Source organism: Eschrichtius robustus, chromosome 4 (genome assembly GCF_028021215.1).
Source record: "Eschrichtius robustus isolate mEscRob2 chromosome 4, mEscRob2.pri, whole genome shotgun sequence".
Classification (NCBI taxonomy): domain Eukaryota; kingdom Metazoa; phylum Chordata; class Mammalia; order Artiodactyla; family Eschrichtiidae; genus Eschrichtius; species Eschrichtius robustus.
Window position 1 is genome coordinate 89,326,922 of NC_090827.1, and position 18,385 is coordinate 89,345,306.

The window sequence follows — 18,385 nt, forward strand, 5'->3', positions numbered from 1 at the left end:
CAATGAGAAGCCGACGCACCGCACCGTAACGAAGAGTAGCCCCCACTCGCCGCGACTACAGAAAGCCTGCATGCAGCAACGAAGACCCAACACAGCCAAAAATAAATTAAAAAAAAAAAAAGAAAAAGGACCCAGCTCCCATCACAAATGCATTAACAATCAGAAGCAAATTGTCCATCCATTTATGAATTCCAAGTACAAATCACATTAAATTTGTCTGAGAGTACTGTGTACTTAGAACGCTAAAGATCCTTTAAGAAAAAACAAAGTAGTGTGTCTCAGGTCAATTCAAAAGAAAATAAGAAAACTGAAAGGCAACTGGAAATTGTGAAAGTTACATTCTAAGCTATTTATGAAATTAAAAAGCTCTTCCTATGCTCTCCTTCAAACAAACATATGCCAACCCTACTGCAGAAGATCAAGGGAAGGAGAACTCGAACATGTGATTAAAAAGACAAAGACAATTCTTTAATTTTTCACTCTAACAGAAAACAGATCACGGGCCCTGTCTGTAGCCTTTCCCTCAGTGAAGAGGGAGAGAGAACCTACAGTCTAGACTTGCTGGCCGTCTTGTTTTGTTTAAAGACTTCTCTATGTGCAGAACCCCTGGCACTCTCCTCCTCACTAGAGACTTACGCTTTTGTTCTGATGTACTCTCCTCCCTAGGAAAGTGCCACAAAACCACAGAAAATGCCCCTCGGCTAAAGCAGACATGAAAGTTTTGATGAGCTCGTTAAAGATTCATAATGAACAGACTACAGGCATGCCAGCACACACAGTGTGGTTTCCCGAGATAAGTGCATCTAAACGCAAGGACGACAGTGCGTTTCCGGGCTTAATGCAGAAAACCGATGAGCTTGGGTTTTCTTCTGTATTTTGTTTTTATGTTTAGGTCTGATATACCGTATAGTAGGTAACACCTAAATTTATTTTCAAAACTGAAAAAAAAGAACGAGGAAGAAAAGTTATGTTCAATTTCATGGACCAAATGTTATATCCTTAAGACTCTCACACTTAGGGCTGAAATCCCAAGTGGGAAGGAGCTAGCAGAGGTCTCCCAGGGAGAGCAGTGCTCAGGGACCAAAATCCAGTTCCCCTGTCTCCCAAGCTGAGGCTCCCCCCACTTTATTATTTCCTTTCTCTCGTTCCTTAAGGGAGAGTTCCCCTGGTTTAGTAGTTTTCACATGAAAAACCAAGCCCTGATACCAATCTGCAATTCTGACCTGGCCCCTGTCCCGAGGCTGTTAAAGCTTAAACCAAGAGGAACTCAGGCCCACTGCCTTGAGGATCTGACAGGTTTGCTTTGCTATTTTTTATAAATAAAATTTCACAGAGAAGCTGCTTCCTTTCTTCCTTCTGGAAATTTAAAACCAGTACTGTACCTGAACCTCCTCAAAAATAGTTGCTTGCTCCTGATTAGTTAATGTTGTCAGGTGCTTCTGGAGTTCTAGTTTGGTTTTGGAAGAATTCATTCCTATTAAGAGAAAAAAAAGAGACATGAGAACACTCTAGGTAACAGTTACGAGGTAGAGTTAACACTTTCCATGCTCACTCCCCCCTCTTACGTGGCTTAACCACCTTCTTCAGGCTTCTGAGGTTTTATGGAAATTCCAATCAATAATGTCGGTGACGGTGATGACCCCGACAACAAGCAACATTCCTTGCTTGAGCCCTCACGTGGTAGGCACTGACTTAAACATCAGGCCTGTATCATTTCATTTAATACTCAGAACAATCTGGTAAAGAGCCCTCACGTGGTAGGCACCGACTTAAACATCAGGCCTGTATCATTTCATTTAATACTCAGAACAATCTGGTAAAGAGCCCTCACGTGGTAGGCACTGACTTAAACATCAGGCCTGCATCATTTCATTTAATACTCAGAACAATCTGGTAAAGAGGACTCGATGAGCCCCATTTTACAGATAAGGAAACTGAGACCCAGAGAGCTCACTTAATTCCTCAAGACCCCATACTGGACTCTACGTCAGCTTTGTGTGGTTCCAAATTGCTTTTTTTCGCCACTACTCCATGTTAAAACACCTCACACAACCAGAACATTGTCCGCAGAAAACGATAAATTCTCAGGGAGTATTTATATGTAAACTAGACAATCTCCCTTAAGGAAAAACAACTACTGCCCCATTTGCAAACTGACCAACATTCTTCTCTTACAGGTTAGGCTCCTTCACAAGAAAGTGAGTTGTGTGGCAAACAACTTTCCCTTTACCACCACATGCTTAGTAATAGTCTTATGTCCACTTAAATAACATGACAAAGGATTCTGAGGGAAAGTCATTAAAATAAAGTTGCAATTTTTATGTCCATTAGAATCTGGTATTTCAGAAAGTTCCTTCTCCATACATATATGGCTCAGACCCTGTTTTGCCTTTTCTTGGCGCCAGAGATAAATGCTACCCATGATGAAAAGATTTGGGATGAAAGGATTTGCTGACCTAACTATCGTGGAAAAAAACCTGCTGCTGATTACTTTTATTCCAAGGGCAGTCCTGTCCCCATCCACATGCCACCCCGTCTCCTCCTCCTGAGGGTGAGCCACTGGGCAGGGCCTTGGCCAAGTCTCTGGGCCAGATTTGTCTACATTACTAGGATGGCCAGAAGGGACAGCTCTGAAATCTAGAACAGGGACTTGGAAATCAGGCCTCTGTTTTACAGATGAGTTTGCTGAGGTCCGGAGAAGCCAGGTGACTGAAAGGTCAGGAAGCCAATCAGCAGCCGAGCCTGCCCCAGCGCCAGTGCTCCTCGCTCGCCCACCCCGCCCCCTGCAGCAGAAGGCAGGGCCCTCACCCTCCTAACAGGCGGTGGCGAGGCCGCTGCCCCTACTCAAACCACTGCAGCTCCCAGAAGTGCTTCCTCTTTCCACCACCGTTTGTTTTTTTTTTTTTGGCCAAGAAAACCCTAACAGGCCACCATAAAAATAAAAGCCAATATTTCTTAAGTGATTGCTGTGCCACTTCATGCAACACTACATAAATAATTTCATCTGATCCTCAACATAATCCTTGGAGTGGGCACTATTTTTAGCAATCCCAAGGTCTATAGATGAAGAAACTGAGGCACAGTGAAGTCAAATGTCTTGCCCAAGGTCATCAGCTAAGGAAGGGACAGAGTCAGAATCTGACCCACATCTGTCTGCCCCCAGAGACCACCCTAGGACACTCCACTGCACCTTTACCCAGGCAGTCAAGTCACCTGACGCCGCTGCCTTCAACACTGAAGTGAACTGCTAAGTGAAATAAGTCAGCCAGAGAAAGATAAGTACTGCATGTTTTCACTTATACGTGGAATCTAAAAAACAAACAAATATAACAAAACAGAAACAGACTTAACAAAGAACGAGTGGTCGCAGGGGGGAGGGAAAGGGGGGAAGGGTGAAATAGGTGAAGGGGATTAAGATGCACCAGGGGATTAAACTACCAGTTATAAAATCAATAAGTCACAGGGATGTAATGTACAGCACAGGGAATACAGTCAATAATGCCATAATGATATTGTATGGTACATAAGATATAAAAATACTGACTCACTATGTTATACATCTGAAACTAATAATACTGTAGATCAACTATTCTTCAATTAGAAAAAAAAGAGGTCAGTAAAAGTGCAGAAAGGACAGATGAATTTTATCAGAGCACAGCTCAGGTACTCCTCAGGCAAGCCGTCAGGTCATACAAGCCAGGCAAACAGAGATGTCTTTACTGCACTAACTACTTACATGTTGAATCAAAACAGTGTTTAAATTTACGAGTAAAATTAGCATTCAGAAATCATTAAATAAAAATCCTCCCTGCATATGGATGTCAATGACACAATGCAAACATCCTCTCTTGGACACACTGTACTGCTTGATGAGACATTCACATGTGGAGAAAAACCCCAAGAAGAGTCAGACTAATTATATATACTTCTAACAATCTCAGGTGAAATCATACAGACTACTCTTCATATTCACCAGGTCTGGAGAGATCCTTAGACAGTTCTATCCTTGTCTTCAGGGTGCCTCAATTCATTAGGTCCTTCCTGCCCCATCTCAAACCAGAGGTGGTCTTTGCGGTCCCAGCGCCTGCTCTCCACGGTGCACCCTCCACAGGGCTTCTCACTGCCTTCAGCCTGGGGTGGGGAGGGACAGGGGTTTCTGCAGCAAGAAGGCGGCACTCCCCACGTGATGCCAAAAGGTTTTATAGGGGAGAAGTGAGGCAAGTGAGCCCGCCTTCATGCTGTCTGGTTGAAATGGCTCTTACTAAAGGGAGCTCTGATGAATGCCTTTGCTTTGCTGAAGACAAATTTACTTAGAGAGCAAAAGGAAACCTCAGTAAAACTTTTTTTTTCTTTTTAGTGAAAGTATAATTCATTCCAAGAATTCCCAAAATGCTCCTCTAAACTTCAAAATAAGCAAAACGCTATATAAATACTAGCAGTTGTACATAGTTCAAACACTGAATCAGCACAGCTGCACCCCTTACATGTTGTAAGTGTCCAACAGCACCCATACGTACAGTGTATTTATTCTATTTTACAGATTCCAGAGCATACTGACTATATCAATCAAGAAAACAGTCTTGGGACTTCCCTGGTGGCACAGTGGTTAAGAATCCACCTGCCAATGCAGGGGACACGGGTTCGAGCCCTGGTCCGGGAAGATCCCACAGGTCACGGAGCAGCTAAGCCCATGCGCCACAACTACTGAGCCTGCGCTCTAGAGCCCGCGAGCGACAACTACTGAGCCCACGTGCCACAACTACTGAAGCCCACGCGCCTAGAGCCCGTGCTCTGCAACAAGAGAAGCCACCGCAATGAGAAGCCCTCACACTGCAACGAAGAGTAGCCCCTGCTCACCGCAAATAAAGCCCGCGCACAGCAACGAAGACCCAACGCAGCCAAAATAAATAAATAAATAAATTTTAAAAAAACAAAAAAAACAGTCTTTAAGTCTTTCTTTTTGTTGCCATGTCATTGGTCCTCTCCACATTTATGGAGTTCCTGGCCAGATCATAACTTCCTATTAGAACTACTCCTATGGGAACATACAATGAGCTTTAATAAACGACTTCATTCTACTTATTAGGGATGCAATATAGCAAAAAGCAAGAACCTTGAAATGTTCATAAAATAATCAGCATCTCCCCTACTAAGGATGGCTCTAATAATGTGCCGTCTATACTTTAGAAATGCTTCCCATCATGTAGGCAAAACATAACCCTCACTAGCCTTCTAACTGTGCTATTTATTGGATGTTTTTACATTAGCATAGCTTTCTGCTTTGCTTGGATTTTATCCAGTAAAAAGATAAATGAAATGATAATTCCGAAACTATAGCAGCAAAATCCCCACCACAATTAAACTTTTCAGCTATATTTTTCTGAAAGCTAAGCCAGACCAAAGAAAAATTTATCAAGTGGAACTCTGGAACCCTTCCAGTTCCTGCAGATCAGGATCTGCTTCATCTTCAAGGCCAAAGTCATTGCTGGCTTCTTAATAAGCTCATAAGAGACATTTCTGTCATCATTTACCTTATCTTGACAACCACTAAGGAAAGGGTTAGTGATCCTCTCAGGTGGGATCTCTTGTTAAAGCACACGTTTTCTTGTTCCCAAATATATTTTGTATAATGTCAGCAAAGAGTAACAACTAGGAAAACACGGTTGAAAATGCTAATCATTTTGACTCATTTTAAAGAGCACTGGAATGCCAGCAAATGAAACTTCAAAGACCTTAAGATGATGTCAATTTGTCTTTAAAAAGGGAAATCAGATACGACCTCAAACCCATCAGGATGGTTATCAGCCCAAAATCCCAGAAACTAAGTCTGCTTATCCCTGAAATGTGCAAATAATCCCTTTTCCTCCCACGAAGTGGTGAGGATTAAGTGGATGATAATACATGTTAAAGAAAACACTTAGTACAGTGCCAGGCACATCTTAAGTATGCAAACCGTAACAGGTACTGCAGTTTCTCCCGAAGCCCAATTTCTAGAAACCGTAGTCCATACTCGCAGCATCACTTCCTGTGCTCCTTCTCATGGGCTCCTCAACTGCAACCTACCTTACGGCCGCTCCCTCCACTAAAACTGTCCCGGCAGAGGTTATCGATGACCCTGTAACTGACTTACCCGGTGGAAATTCTTAGCTCTCTTGTTACGAGACCCCTCCACGGCAGCTGAAGTGGCTGACCACTCACACCACCTTGATAACAATGTTCCCTGTGGTCCCCTTACTCCTCCACCGCCCTCAGAGCCCCCTGAGGGGAGATGGTCTAGGCACAGTGCCTGACATACAGAAGACAACCACCTATGAGCCCTGTAACTAACACAAGCCTCCACCGGGCAGAACCTTCCAACGAATTTGCCCAGGACCCTTAACTGCCCCCTGCCCACCCTGCCGCCCTCCCACCCCGGCTCACCCTCAATCCGCTCACAGAGCTTGTGCAGGCCCTGCAGGGGGCAGCCCTCACACAGCTGGGCCGTCGCCTTCGCTGTCTGCTGCACCGCGGCCACTGTGAAGGCCTGCTTCAGGGTCATCATGATCTCATCCACCTGATCGAAGAGAGGAGACTATAGTCAGCAAAAAGTCCATTTAAAATGAGCTGGGCAGACGGGACTTCCCTGGCGGCGCAGTGGTTAAGAATCCGCCTGCTAATGCAGGGGACACAGGTTCCAGCCCTGGTCCGGGAAGATCCCACATGCTGCGGAGCAACTAAGCCCGTGTGCCACGACTACTGAGTCTGAGCTCTAGAGCCTGTGAGCCACAACTACTCAGCCCGCGAGCCACATGTACTGAAGCCCACGCGCCTAGATCCCGTGCTCCGCAACAAGAGAAGCCACCGCAATGAGAAAGCCTGCGCACCGCAAGGAAGAGTAGCCTCCGCTCACCGCAACTAGGGAAAGCCCGTGTGCAGCAACAAAGACCCAGCGCAGCCAAAAATAAATAAATAAATTTATTAAAAAAAAAAAAGAGCTGGGCAGAGATTTCAGGACTCTGTGGAAAGACTCAGTACTTTAAGATTCTTCTGGACTATTAGTCACAGGTTAATGGATAATAATCATAATACCTGCTAGGATTACACGTAGCCTAGAAACACTACAAATGCTCGAAGCTCTTCAAGGAGATAAGGTAAAAACTAGACGCAAATTAAATACTGAACGAAAACCAACTCTTCTGATCAAAAGTCCAAAATGACATTTGAAAAATGCTAAAGCAGACGGTGAAAGTGAGCAGGCCTTTAAGAACGATGAAAATTGAAAATGCACATCCAATTAAGTCTCGGGTATGTACTAGCTGGTTATCAAATAGTCACGAAAGAATAATTAAAGCCAAATAATATGTCAATGAGGCCATATGGCTTTGCTAAGTAAAGATATCAGTGAGGTTGAAATCCCTTGTAAAGGAGACTTTAAGGTGAGAACGGCCCCTTCTCACTTACCAGAGCTTCATTTGTGCACTGAAACACGTAACAGACGAAATGAAAGCCTCCACCTCCCGAAGACTCTCGGCAGATAAACCCAAAGTGGTCCACATGTCTAATACCCTGTTGAAGGCAGGGACAAGAACAAGGAATGGTGAGTTGTATCCAGAAGAGGCACCACTGCCAGACATGCAACTGAAGATTCACACAGCACAATTTTAAAGGACACTATAAAAGTATTATTTTCTCAGATATTTTAAATGTCTAAAAACATCTCTCAAATATGAAGTTCTACTAAAATGTTACTCTGATTATCCCCACAATAAGAGAAGTAGGATCTGAAAACTGGAGTTTTTACTGCTCATTTTAGTAGAAAAAGGAAGTGGAGAAAAGCTGACACAAAAAAATGAGAATTCTTCTTCGGTATCAAGGAATAAGCAGACGAGAGACTAATGTACAAACACATGTGCACACACACGCAAACACATGCAGGCACAAAGTTTAAAAGATTTAAAACGTACGTACTACTAAAATAACAAATACGTAAATACTGAAGTAAACTGGTAGGAAGAATGAGTCAAAAATTATACACACAAAAGAATAGAGACGCTTTTAATCATAAGATATGAAGGCCAAAGTTCTACCATAGTTTCCTAAGAGCTCTTTTTAATAAATATTAATATGTACGCTTGTTTTGAAAGTATCGGCTAAGAGGCACCTTAATACAGATAAGACATCACCCATAAACATTAATATGCAGCATCTCCTGAAAGCACCAGCAGGAAGAGACATGAGTGCTGACAGCTTGAAGGGCAGGTGATCATGTAAACTTGTAAACTGTACCCTTCAGGAAATAACTAAACTATCAGATGAAAAAGCAGATATTTAATACTAACATTACAATAGAAATAGCAGCAAATCAAGATAAAACATCTATGGAGAATCTCACTTTCAGGGCAAGTATTTCCCAATAAACGGGCAATCACTGACATACCCTGGCATTTCCATCAATGTTCTCTAACACAGGTTCAGCATATGCTAGTGGTTACTCCTCAGGGGAATATGATTTGGAAAAAGTGGTTCCCTATTTGATCTTACTCAGGAACGTTCTTTATTTTCACCTTTTGGGGGAAAAAATTCCCTGCTGCATTCTTATGTAGATCACATTATAAATCAACAAACAATGAGACTTTCATTATATCTTATTAATTTTGAGAAAATGGAAGCAAGAAAATAAGTCAGACTTTTAAAAAGTAGCCAAACTATAACTCATATTTGCCAGGAAGATCCTGAGTAAAATTGGCATAGCTCATTATAATTGATAGATTCTCCAAAATCTCTCTATGAAACACACCCAGGAGATTTGCAAGCAAGAACTCAAGTAGATACTGTACTCTGAGGAAAACATCCTCAAAAGTAGTCACTATTTATTATATTTTAAGGACGAAGAAATAATAATCTTGGTACCCCAAAAGCTATGAATTTTTATAAAGTAAAAATAAGTATCTATTTAAAAATATTATCTGTGTGTGAATGTATATATAAATATGCACACACACACGCACAGACACACACACACACACACACACCTGCAAATCATGACTGTGGAACATTACTACCAATGCCTGAAAAAAAGAAAAGGAGACCTATTTTCTCCAGTAGGTTATGGTTGCTAAAAGCAAAATTCTTAATTTCAAAATTATGTTTATAGTTTGCCTTAATACACAAAAGGAAATGCAAGATCACAAACCCAGTACTTAGAAAGCATACATCTTGTGACCGTAACCACTTCTGCTGAATGACAGTAAAAGAATTCATTAAAAAATTAAACGGCAATTGAGCTGATAACCCGTCTCCATTTACCTGAGAGCAAAAGGATATCTCCTTAAAATTTTTCTCCAACGCTATTTTTTTGGTGTCAGGACTGATGAGGTAAACTTCAGATTGCCCAATCTTAAAAGACAAACAAAAAAAGAAACTAGCTTTTTGTGAACACTGAATTCAGATTTATATACGAACTTTCTCATTTCATAACCTATGAAAATAAAGACTCAATGCGTCAAGCTCCTATAGAATTCTGACCATCTCATGTAGAATATCACTTCAAGGCCACAATCTACCCTACGGATTTCGGGTAGCACAGACAACCATCGTTGTGTTCACCTACATCAGGCAGCAGTCTTGAGGTGAAAGGACCAAATACACAGAAGTTGGCAACTAAGCCTCAGGTTCCCACATCCCCCCTTTGTAAGGAAGAGACGTTTCTACATAAGTGAACCTCCCAGGAAACAGGAGCTTCTCTTTCAAGATTTCTAGAACACTTCCTAATGATTAGAAAAGTCTTCTTAAATTATTGTTAAAACCATCTACCATTTGTTGAATGCATACTGTGTTAGGTATTCACTACTGCTTACCTGACTTTCTAAAAAAAGCTAGAGCGTTAGCACAAATTAACACTGTCTTACAGACCTGGGTCAGCATAACAGCTCTCCATCACAGCACGGGACTGTGTTGCAATAACCACACTGTTAACCGTGCAGCATCCCTCCCTCACCCTGCTGCTCCCTGAACCCAGCTGGCCGCAACGAAACCTCTGCTCAGTGAAAATCACTTCCTCAAGAAAGTCTTCCCTGATTCCCCAGATGCCCTCACAGCATCCTTTACTTCTCCTTTACGGCATTTATCACAATTTTAGTGAGACAATTACCTGTACAATCAACTGTCAGTCTCTCATTGGAATCTAAATTCCACGTGGGCAGAGATCATGCCTGTCTTGTTCACTGCTGTATTTCTAACGTATTACACAGGACCCTGTATACAGCAGTCACATAATAAGTACTTGAAAATAAATGCACTGAGCAGCTTTCCCAATGACACCAAGAGGTTTTTTGCTTTGTTTTGTTTTTTTTTAAATATATATCACACATTACAGCACCAGTCTGACTGCCAACGTAGCACTCTTTTCAGTATACTAGGTCAACCATGAAAAGAGGAAGGAATCGGCCCTCTGACACCCCATCTTGATCTTGAACCTGCATACATCCACACAGCCAGCTTCCTCACCCCTGGGCCATCCACTGCCCCGAATTCGGCACAGACGCAAGACATTACATTTAAGCTCACGTTGCTCTCTCTAGAATGTCAGTCAGCCTTAGGCCAAAGAAGAGAGAGGAGGCCGAGGAACAATCCACTCCCTACATTGTCAGAGACCAGCTTGCTACTGGGCCAGCTGAGTCCCATTGGCTCAGACCCAGAGGACTCCCAGGGAGGGCAGCCTGACCAGAAGAGCCGAGATCAGCATGGAACCCAGGAGCAGCGACTGCCACGGACAGCTTCCCTGCCCATGCCTTTTCTGGCATTTGGCTGTCAGTTTACCAAACCGTTTCTGGAAAAAAGTGAGTAAGCAATTGGCTAAACTAATATCTCAGCTTGGGTATCAATTTCAAATATCATGTTATCCCCAAATCTAATTATCCAGATAACAAAGGGTAAGTATTTTACAAATTAGTAAAACTAGTAAAGAAGGGGTATTTTCCAAAAAGATTTTGTTGAAATACATGACTTGAAATTAATATCCATTTTTAAAATCTCCTTTGGGGGCCTCTTTTACGCATATTAACTCTTCTTTCCACATTGAAAAGGTGTCTTCACAACCATGGGGGAGGGGGATAAAAATCATAGAGGATATAAGATAAGAGTCTCTTTATGTGACCCCCTGATGAATTCCAAAGGCTAAGAGGGACTAAATAAGGATTTTATCTCGAGAAAAGAATTATTCAGTATAAAAACATATGGATTCACACATAAATCCAAAAGAAATTCACAAAGAATCTTCGCTTGATAAAGCAGATTTTCTTTTAAACACACAGATCAGACTGGGGATGCGCATGAGGCTCTGATAATATTTTACCGTGAAGAGCATAGTTCGATTTTCCTCAATATCCGTCGGCTGCACAATACTGTGTCCACTAATCAGGTGGTTCTCGATGTCGTTTTCCTGAAAGGAGCTGAAAAAACTACTACTCCGTAGGCCTGCATCCTGAAACTCCTTCCTGAAGGCCAAGGAGCGCAGCCCGGGCTGGGAGAAGGACTTGCGCATCGGCCGCGGGCCCCGCTCCTGGTCCCCCGGCGGCTGCCGCGCAGCCCGGAGCTGATCCGAGGAGGAGAAGCCGCCGCTGCTCACGTGGCTGAAGCCCTCGATGCACTCGTCGATCAGGGCGGGCGGGGCCTTCCTGTGCGCCACCGCCACGCGGCCGCAGAACAGCACCTCGAACTTCTTGGCGAACGTGTCATCGAACTCGGAAGGGCAGCGGAGCTCCTCCTGGCGGGCGATCTTTCCGGCCTGCCGGATGGAGCTGATGATCTCAGGCACCTGCCAGGCAAGGAAGGAGTGTTATTTGGATCCCGCAGTGGTTGGCGCGCCCAGGGCCCGCATCCACAGGAGCCAACGCCATGCTCTCCCCATCGGCACACGGCGTGTTCCATCGCACCGGCCTGAAGGAGGATCCCACTGGGAATCTGGGACCAGGAGAGGGAAATGCGCAACTTCACAGAGACAAGAAGGGGAAAAGTATTTACTAAGCACCTCTTCCATGCTGCGGCTATGCTAAAGGATTCATGTGCCCAACACCCTGCAAGCTTAAGTGAGGAGCTCTCAGCCACACAGCCACACGTGGCAAGTCAAACCCAGGCTGGTCCCCCCACTCGAAAGCCAAAGTTCTTCTCCGGGAAGCTGCCACCAAAACATTATGCAGTTATTCTAGATTTAATGGCAGTGCGTCTTGGCAGTGCATCAAGTCTTCCAAAATAAATGATGGGATGAGGAGAACAAGACTGTAATTATCTTGTACAACCTTTCTTCTAATCACAACATCATTATTTTCTCTGACAACTAACAATTTATTCCTCAGTCTTATATTCCCCAATAGTTGAACAGTATTGACTACACAGCTAGGAGGTTTTAATCAAGGAGTAAGCAACCCATGACAGTATCATCATCAGGGCAACACACTGGGGCTTCTTTCCACTAAGCTTCTAAAAGCCTTTGATTCCTAATGTAAAGTCATGATCAAGAGAATGAACAAAAGGGTCTCGTGTGCTACTGTCGGCACTACTGCTACACCCTCTCATCATTAGCTTCTGACAAGATCCCTCAAAGAAGCCACAGACCGAGATGAGACCTCAACCGCATGAATAAGCATCTGTGCAATCATCCGGATGATGTACAGCCTCAGTACTAACACAAGACAGGCACAGATTCAATTTTCATAAGGAAGGGCCTAGTTTTTGTTATGCCCTAACACCCAAAGCCATTTTTTCCTTTCCTCTTTGTAAGAAAATCCAATTTAAGACCCAATACCCATAGGCCCAATGTCTTTTTAATGACATTATAGAGGGAAAAGAAAACCAAACCCCTTTTCAATTCAAGTCAAAGATCAATACATACAGTAAAGGGAGGTGGTTTTAGTGGATTTTAAAAAGCAAGCTTATATTCTGTGTTCATAACATAATCCCCAAAGACCCAACGACTCAAAAGACTTTTCTCTTTGTGATTTCGTATCAAGCACACCTTAAAGATAATCTCTGCCATAAAGATTAAGATATATCCTTTCAAGATATTTTATCGTACAAAAAGTCAGTTTTATCTTCAGAGATTTTATGTTTTAAAAAATTAATTCCTGAAGCATAAGACCTAAATGACGCTAAGGAAGCCAGAATTTCAACATCAAGCAACCATGTGCACTGAGTATTTGCTTGAGCTGTAGCTCATTCCTCCACTGACAAATAATTACACATCCTGTGGAGGCCTAAAAATTGTTCATCAATATAAAAGACAGGACAGAGAGAAGAAAGTAGAAAGTCTAGATTTCATTCACACCTTTGCCAACCAGTCACTACAGGAACTTGGCAAAAACAGCCTGTTTTTCTCTCTGGGGGAAAAAAAATTGCTTACAAGGTTTTTCAGGTAAAAGTTGTTTCTGTAAGGGTAAAGAATAATGACTTTTTCAAAAAAAAAAGAAAAACGATTTATGCAAGTGAAAACCTTGCCGCTTTTCTGAGCAAGTGGGTAAAATTATTTTATCAGGAGCCACGTGAATCTTCCTAATTATTAACCCCACTCTCTGAACAGAAAATTCAAACCTTACTCGGTCTTTTGAGGCTTTTTTTTTTTTTTAACAATAACTGACATTTCTATATGCTGGGTCTTCCACTGCATCTGAAGAGAGTAATGAATGGTGTCTTTCATTACATATCAAAGGGGACAGAAAATGTGTGAAGTCATGTGAATTTATGGTGACTCAGTAATAAAAGGTACAAACACAAGTAAGACACAAAGCAGAGAACTTGCTTGTTCCCTCGCTTCACAGGGTCAGAGGAGGCTAAAGAGTGCATCGTCCTTGGTCAGAGTTGAGCTGTGGTTTTTCCTACCACCAATCTCTCCTATCCTTTGATTAGAACCTTCAAAAGACACGCTTTAGTCAAAGACGAGTGCCTCCCTCTCCCTGCTCTAGTGAGCTGTGTGAATATGGGTATCAACGAGATAATTGGGGTTAAAAAAATCTCAGGGATCCTGACAAGAATATAACAATTTCAGAATATTTGAAGGCATATTGCCAAACACAGTTTCAACAATAAATTGTAAATAGTTAAAAATCTAACGTTTTTAAAACATTTCTGTAAGTCATTCAAGTATACTAGGAGACTAAATAAAAAGTGGGCTCCACATGTGCCTAAGTTTGTAAAACTTTGATAGTTTAGTTCCCTTAACCAGAACAGACCTGAGCACCGTTTTTTGAAAAATGAAGGCATATGACAAACCCACAGCTAACATCACACTCAACAGTGAAAAGCTGAAAGCATTCACTCTAAGATCAGGAACAAGACAAGGATGTCCACTCTCGTCTCTTTTATTCAACACAGTTTTGGAAGTCCTAGCCAAGCAATCAAAGAAAAAGAAATAAAGGAATCCAAATTGGAAAAGAAGAAGTAAAACTGTCAATATTTGCAGATGACATGACACTATACATAGAAAATCCTAAAGATGCTACCAGAAAACTACAAGAGCTCATCAATGAATTCAGTAATGTTTCAGGATACAAAATTAATACACTGGGGACTTCCCCGGTGGCGCAGTGGTTAAGAATCCACCTGCCAATGCAGGGGACATGGGTTCGAGCCCTGGTCCGGGAAAATCCCACATGCTGCAGAGCAACTAAGCCCATGTGCCACAACTACTGAGCCCATGTGCCACAACTACTGAAGCCCATGCGCCTAGAGCCCATGCTCCGCAACAAGAGAAACCACCGCAATGAGAAGCCCGCACACCACAACTAAGAGTAGCCTCCGCTCACCGCAACTGGAGGAAGCCCGCATGCAGCAACAAAGACCCAATGCAGCCAAAAATAAATTAATTAATTAAAGAAAATTAATACACAGAAATCTGTTGCATTTCTATACACTAACGACAAATTATCAGAAACAGAAGTTAAGGAAACAATCTCATTTACCATTGCATCAAAAAGAATAAAATACCTAGGAATAAACATACCTAAGGAGGCGAAAGACCTGTACTCCAAAAACTATTAAGATGCTGATGAAAGAAACTGAAGACAACACAGACAGATGGAAAGACATACCGTGTTTCTGGATTGGAAGAATCAATATTGTTAAAATGACTATACTACCCAAGGCAATCTACAGATTCAGTGCAATCCCTATCAAACTACCAATGGCATTTTTCACAGAACTAGAACAAATAATTTTAAAATGTATATGGAAACACAAATGACCCCGAATAGCCAAACAATCTTGAGAAAGAAGAACAGAGATGGAGGAATCATGCTCCCTGACTTCAGATTATATTACAAAGCTACAGTAATCAAAACAGTATGATTTTGTACTGACACAAAAACAGACATACAGATCAATAATAACAGGATAGAAAAACCAGAAATAAACCCATACACTTATGGTCAACTAATCTACAATATCTATGACAAAGGAGGCAAGAATATACAATGGAGAAAAGACAGTTTCTTCAATAAGTGGTGCTGGGAAAACTGGACAGCTACATGTAAAAGAATGAAATCAGAACATTCTCTAACACATATACAAAAATAAACTCAGAATGGCTTAAAGGCCTAAATGTAAGAATGGATACTATAAAACTCCTAGAGGAATACATAGGCAGAACACTCTTTGACATAAATTGAAGCAATATTTTTTTGGATCCATCTGCTAAAGGGAATAAAAGTGAAGACAAACAAATGGGACCTAATTAAACTTAAAAGCTTTTGCACAACAAAGGACACCACTGACAAAACAAAGACAATCTAGTAGATGGGAGAAAATATTTGCAAATGATATGACCGATAAGGGATTAATATCTAACATATATAAACAGCTCATACAACTTAATATCAAAAAAAAAAACAACCCAATTTTAAAAATGGGCAGAAGAATAGACATTTTTCCAAAGAAGAAAGGCAGATGGCCAACAGGCACAGGAAAAGATGCTGAACATCACTAATCATCAGGGAAATACAAATCAAAACCACAATGATCTCACACCTGTCACAGAACGGCTATCATCAAAAAGAACACAAATAACAAATGTTGGCGAGGATGTGGGGAAAAGCCAACCCTCATACACTGTTGGTGGGAATGTAAATTCGTGCAGCCACTGTGGAAAACAGTATGGAGGTTTCTCAAAAAGCTAAAAATAGAACTACCATATGACCCAGCAATTCCACTACTGGGTATACATCTGAGAAAAACAAAAATGAATTTGAAAAGATACATGCACCCCAATGTTCACAGCAGCATTATTTACAATTGCCAAGACATGGAAAAAATCTAAGTGTCCATCAACACATGAATGGATAAAGAATAGGTGGTGTATATATATACAATGGAATACTACTCAGCCATAAAAAAGAATGAAAGTTTACCATCTGCAGCAACGTGGATGGATTTGGAGGGCATTATGCTAAGTGAAATAAGTCAGAGAAAATCACTTATATGTATATGATGTCACTTATATGTGAAGTCTAAAAAATACAACAAATTAGTGAATATAACAAGAAAGAAACAGACTTACAGATATAGAGAACCAGTGGTTACCAGTGGGGAGAGGAGCAACATAAGGGTAGGGGAGCGGGAGGTACAAACTACTGGGTGTAAGATAGGTTCAGGGACGTATTGTAGAATGCTGGGAATATAGTCAATATTTTGTAGTAAATGTAAGTGAAGAGTAACCTTCAAAAATTGTATAAAAAATTTTTCTAAAATGAAAAATGAAGGCATACTGTCCACTTGTGATGAAATCCTGAATTCTCTATTCTTTTTTTTTTTTTATAAATTTATTTTATTTTTGGCTGTGTTGGGTCTTCATTGCTGTGCATGGGCTTTTCTCTGGTTGCGAGAGGGGGCTACTCTTCGTTGCGGTGCGCAGGCTTCTCACGGTGGTGGCTTCTCTTGTTGCGGAGCCCGGGCTCTAGGCGCGTAGGCTTCAGTAGTTGTGGCACGCAGGCTCAGTAGTTGCGGTGCACGGGCTCTAGAGCACAGGCTCAGCAGTTGTGGCGCACAGGCTTAGCTGCTCTGCGGCATGTGGGATCTTCTGGACCAGCGATCGAACCCGTGTCCCCTGCATTGGCAGGCGGATTCTTAACCACTGCGCCACAGGGAAGCCCCTGAATTCTCTATTCTTTATAACTCTGTCCTAGACTCACCTACACTGTTGCTTGTTACATAAGGGAACTGGGCCACTTACTTCATTTTATTTTCAAACGTTGTCCTTGGTATGACTGGATGCCAGAAGGTAGGGATTCAGAAGTGTGAGATGAACACAAGGTAGCCCTCTGCCTGGGAAGGGAGTGGGGCCTGGAGGGAAGTTTGGTTAGAACCCTTTACAGTAACAGAGATGGGGTTTGCTGGGAACCTGAACTAAGCAGCAAGCACTGAAGACAGAGAGAAAGGCTGCGTGAAAGATTCTGGAAGACAGACCCACAAGACTTGGTGATTACCCAGACAGGGACATTGAGGGTGTGGAAGACTGCACGGGACTCACAGGGCTCTGGCTTAGACGTCTTCAGCAGGGAATACAGAAGCAGCAGGCTTGAGGAGAGATTACAGTGAGCTCTGCTCCTGTCCATGCTGAGTACGACCAGGAGGACTTGAAAGCAAAGGCATCTAGTGGGCAGCTGGACAAGCCAGCCTGGAGTCCAAGAAAGGAGATCTAGACCGGACATCACCAGCACATGTACACAGACCGGAGGTGGCTGACGCCTTGAGAACAGAAAAAGGGAAAGTAAAGGAAGAGGGCAAAGATGAGATGTTCAGGATACACCAACATTTCAGGTATAAAGAAACTGAGGAATCACAGGCAGAGAAGCAGGAGCACAGGCAGGCAGGCAAGGATGATGCCAGAGATGGCAAAGGAAACAAGCACTCCTTCCTCAAGGAAGGGAGAGGAGGGGGCTGAAAATAAACGAAGGGCTGAGACGGGTCTGCTGAAGTTGGCAGCTTACAGACAGACAGACATAAAATAAAGGGGGGATGCCCACAGTGACCGTCCAAAGTAAGCAAGCAACTGAAAAATGTCTCAAGGTGACACTTTAGTCTATGAGAACGTATACTTCAAGTTACAATATTTACTGCAAATATACAGACCCTTTCAGGGCAAATAGGCTGAGGTCAGTGGAGCTTATTCCCACGATATGATCTGGGTACTTTTAAAAAAATCTTTTTTTAGTTTAGTCACAGCAATAATATCTACGTCATTTCTGATTGCAGATAAGCAGATAAAGTAAATCAACTAACTGCAGCAAAAACAAGAATCTGAAAAGCATTTTGCTGAGATAAATTCCATGAGGGTTTGAGATTTGGTTTTCTTTCAGTAACAGGAATCACGACAAAAATGTAAATTGAAATGAATCGCCAATAATGAAGAAACAGGCCCTCT

At 42.2% G+C, this 18,385-nt stretch overlaps 1 protein-coding gene across 5 annotated transcripts in view; it reads right to left on the minus strand.

Annotated features, from left to right (window-relative positions):
* The window catches only part of TBC1D1 (TBC1 domain family member 1), a 221,745-nt gene that overhangs the window by 96,985 nt on the left and 106,375 nt on the right, over nucleotides 1-18,385 (minus strand). For all 5 annotated transcript variants that reach the window (XM_068543119.1, XM_068543114.1, XM_068543117.1 and 2 more), the window contains 5 exons: nucleotides 11,333-11,794; nucleotides 9,286-9,375; nucleotides 7,441-7,545; nucleotides 6,421-6,553; nucleotides 1,383-1,474 (listed from right to left, as the gene is read on the minus strand). In XM_068543119.1, the coding sequence (XP_068399220.1) occupies nucleotides 1,383-1,474; nucleotides 6,421-6,553; nucleotides 7,441-7,545; nucleotides 9,286-9,375; nucleotides 11,333-11,794 (882 nt within the window). The remainder of the gene's footprint in view (nucleotides 1-1,382; nucleotides 1,475-6,420; nucleotides 6,554-7,440; nucleotides 7,546-9,285; nucleotides 9,376-11,332; nucleotides 11,795-18,385) is intronic.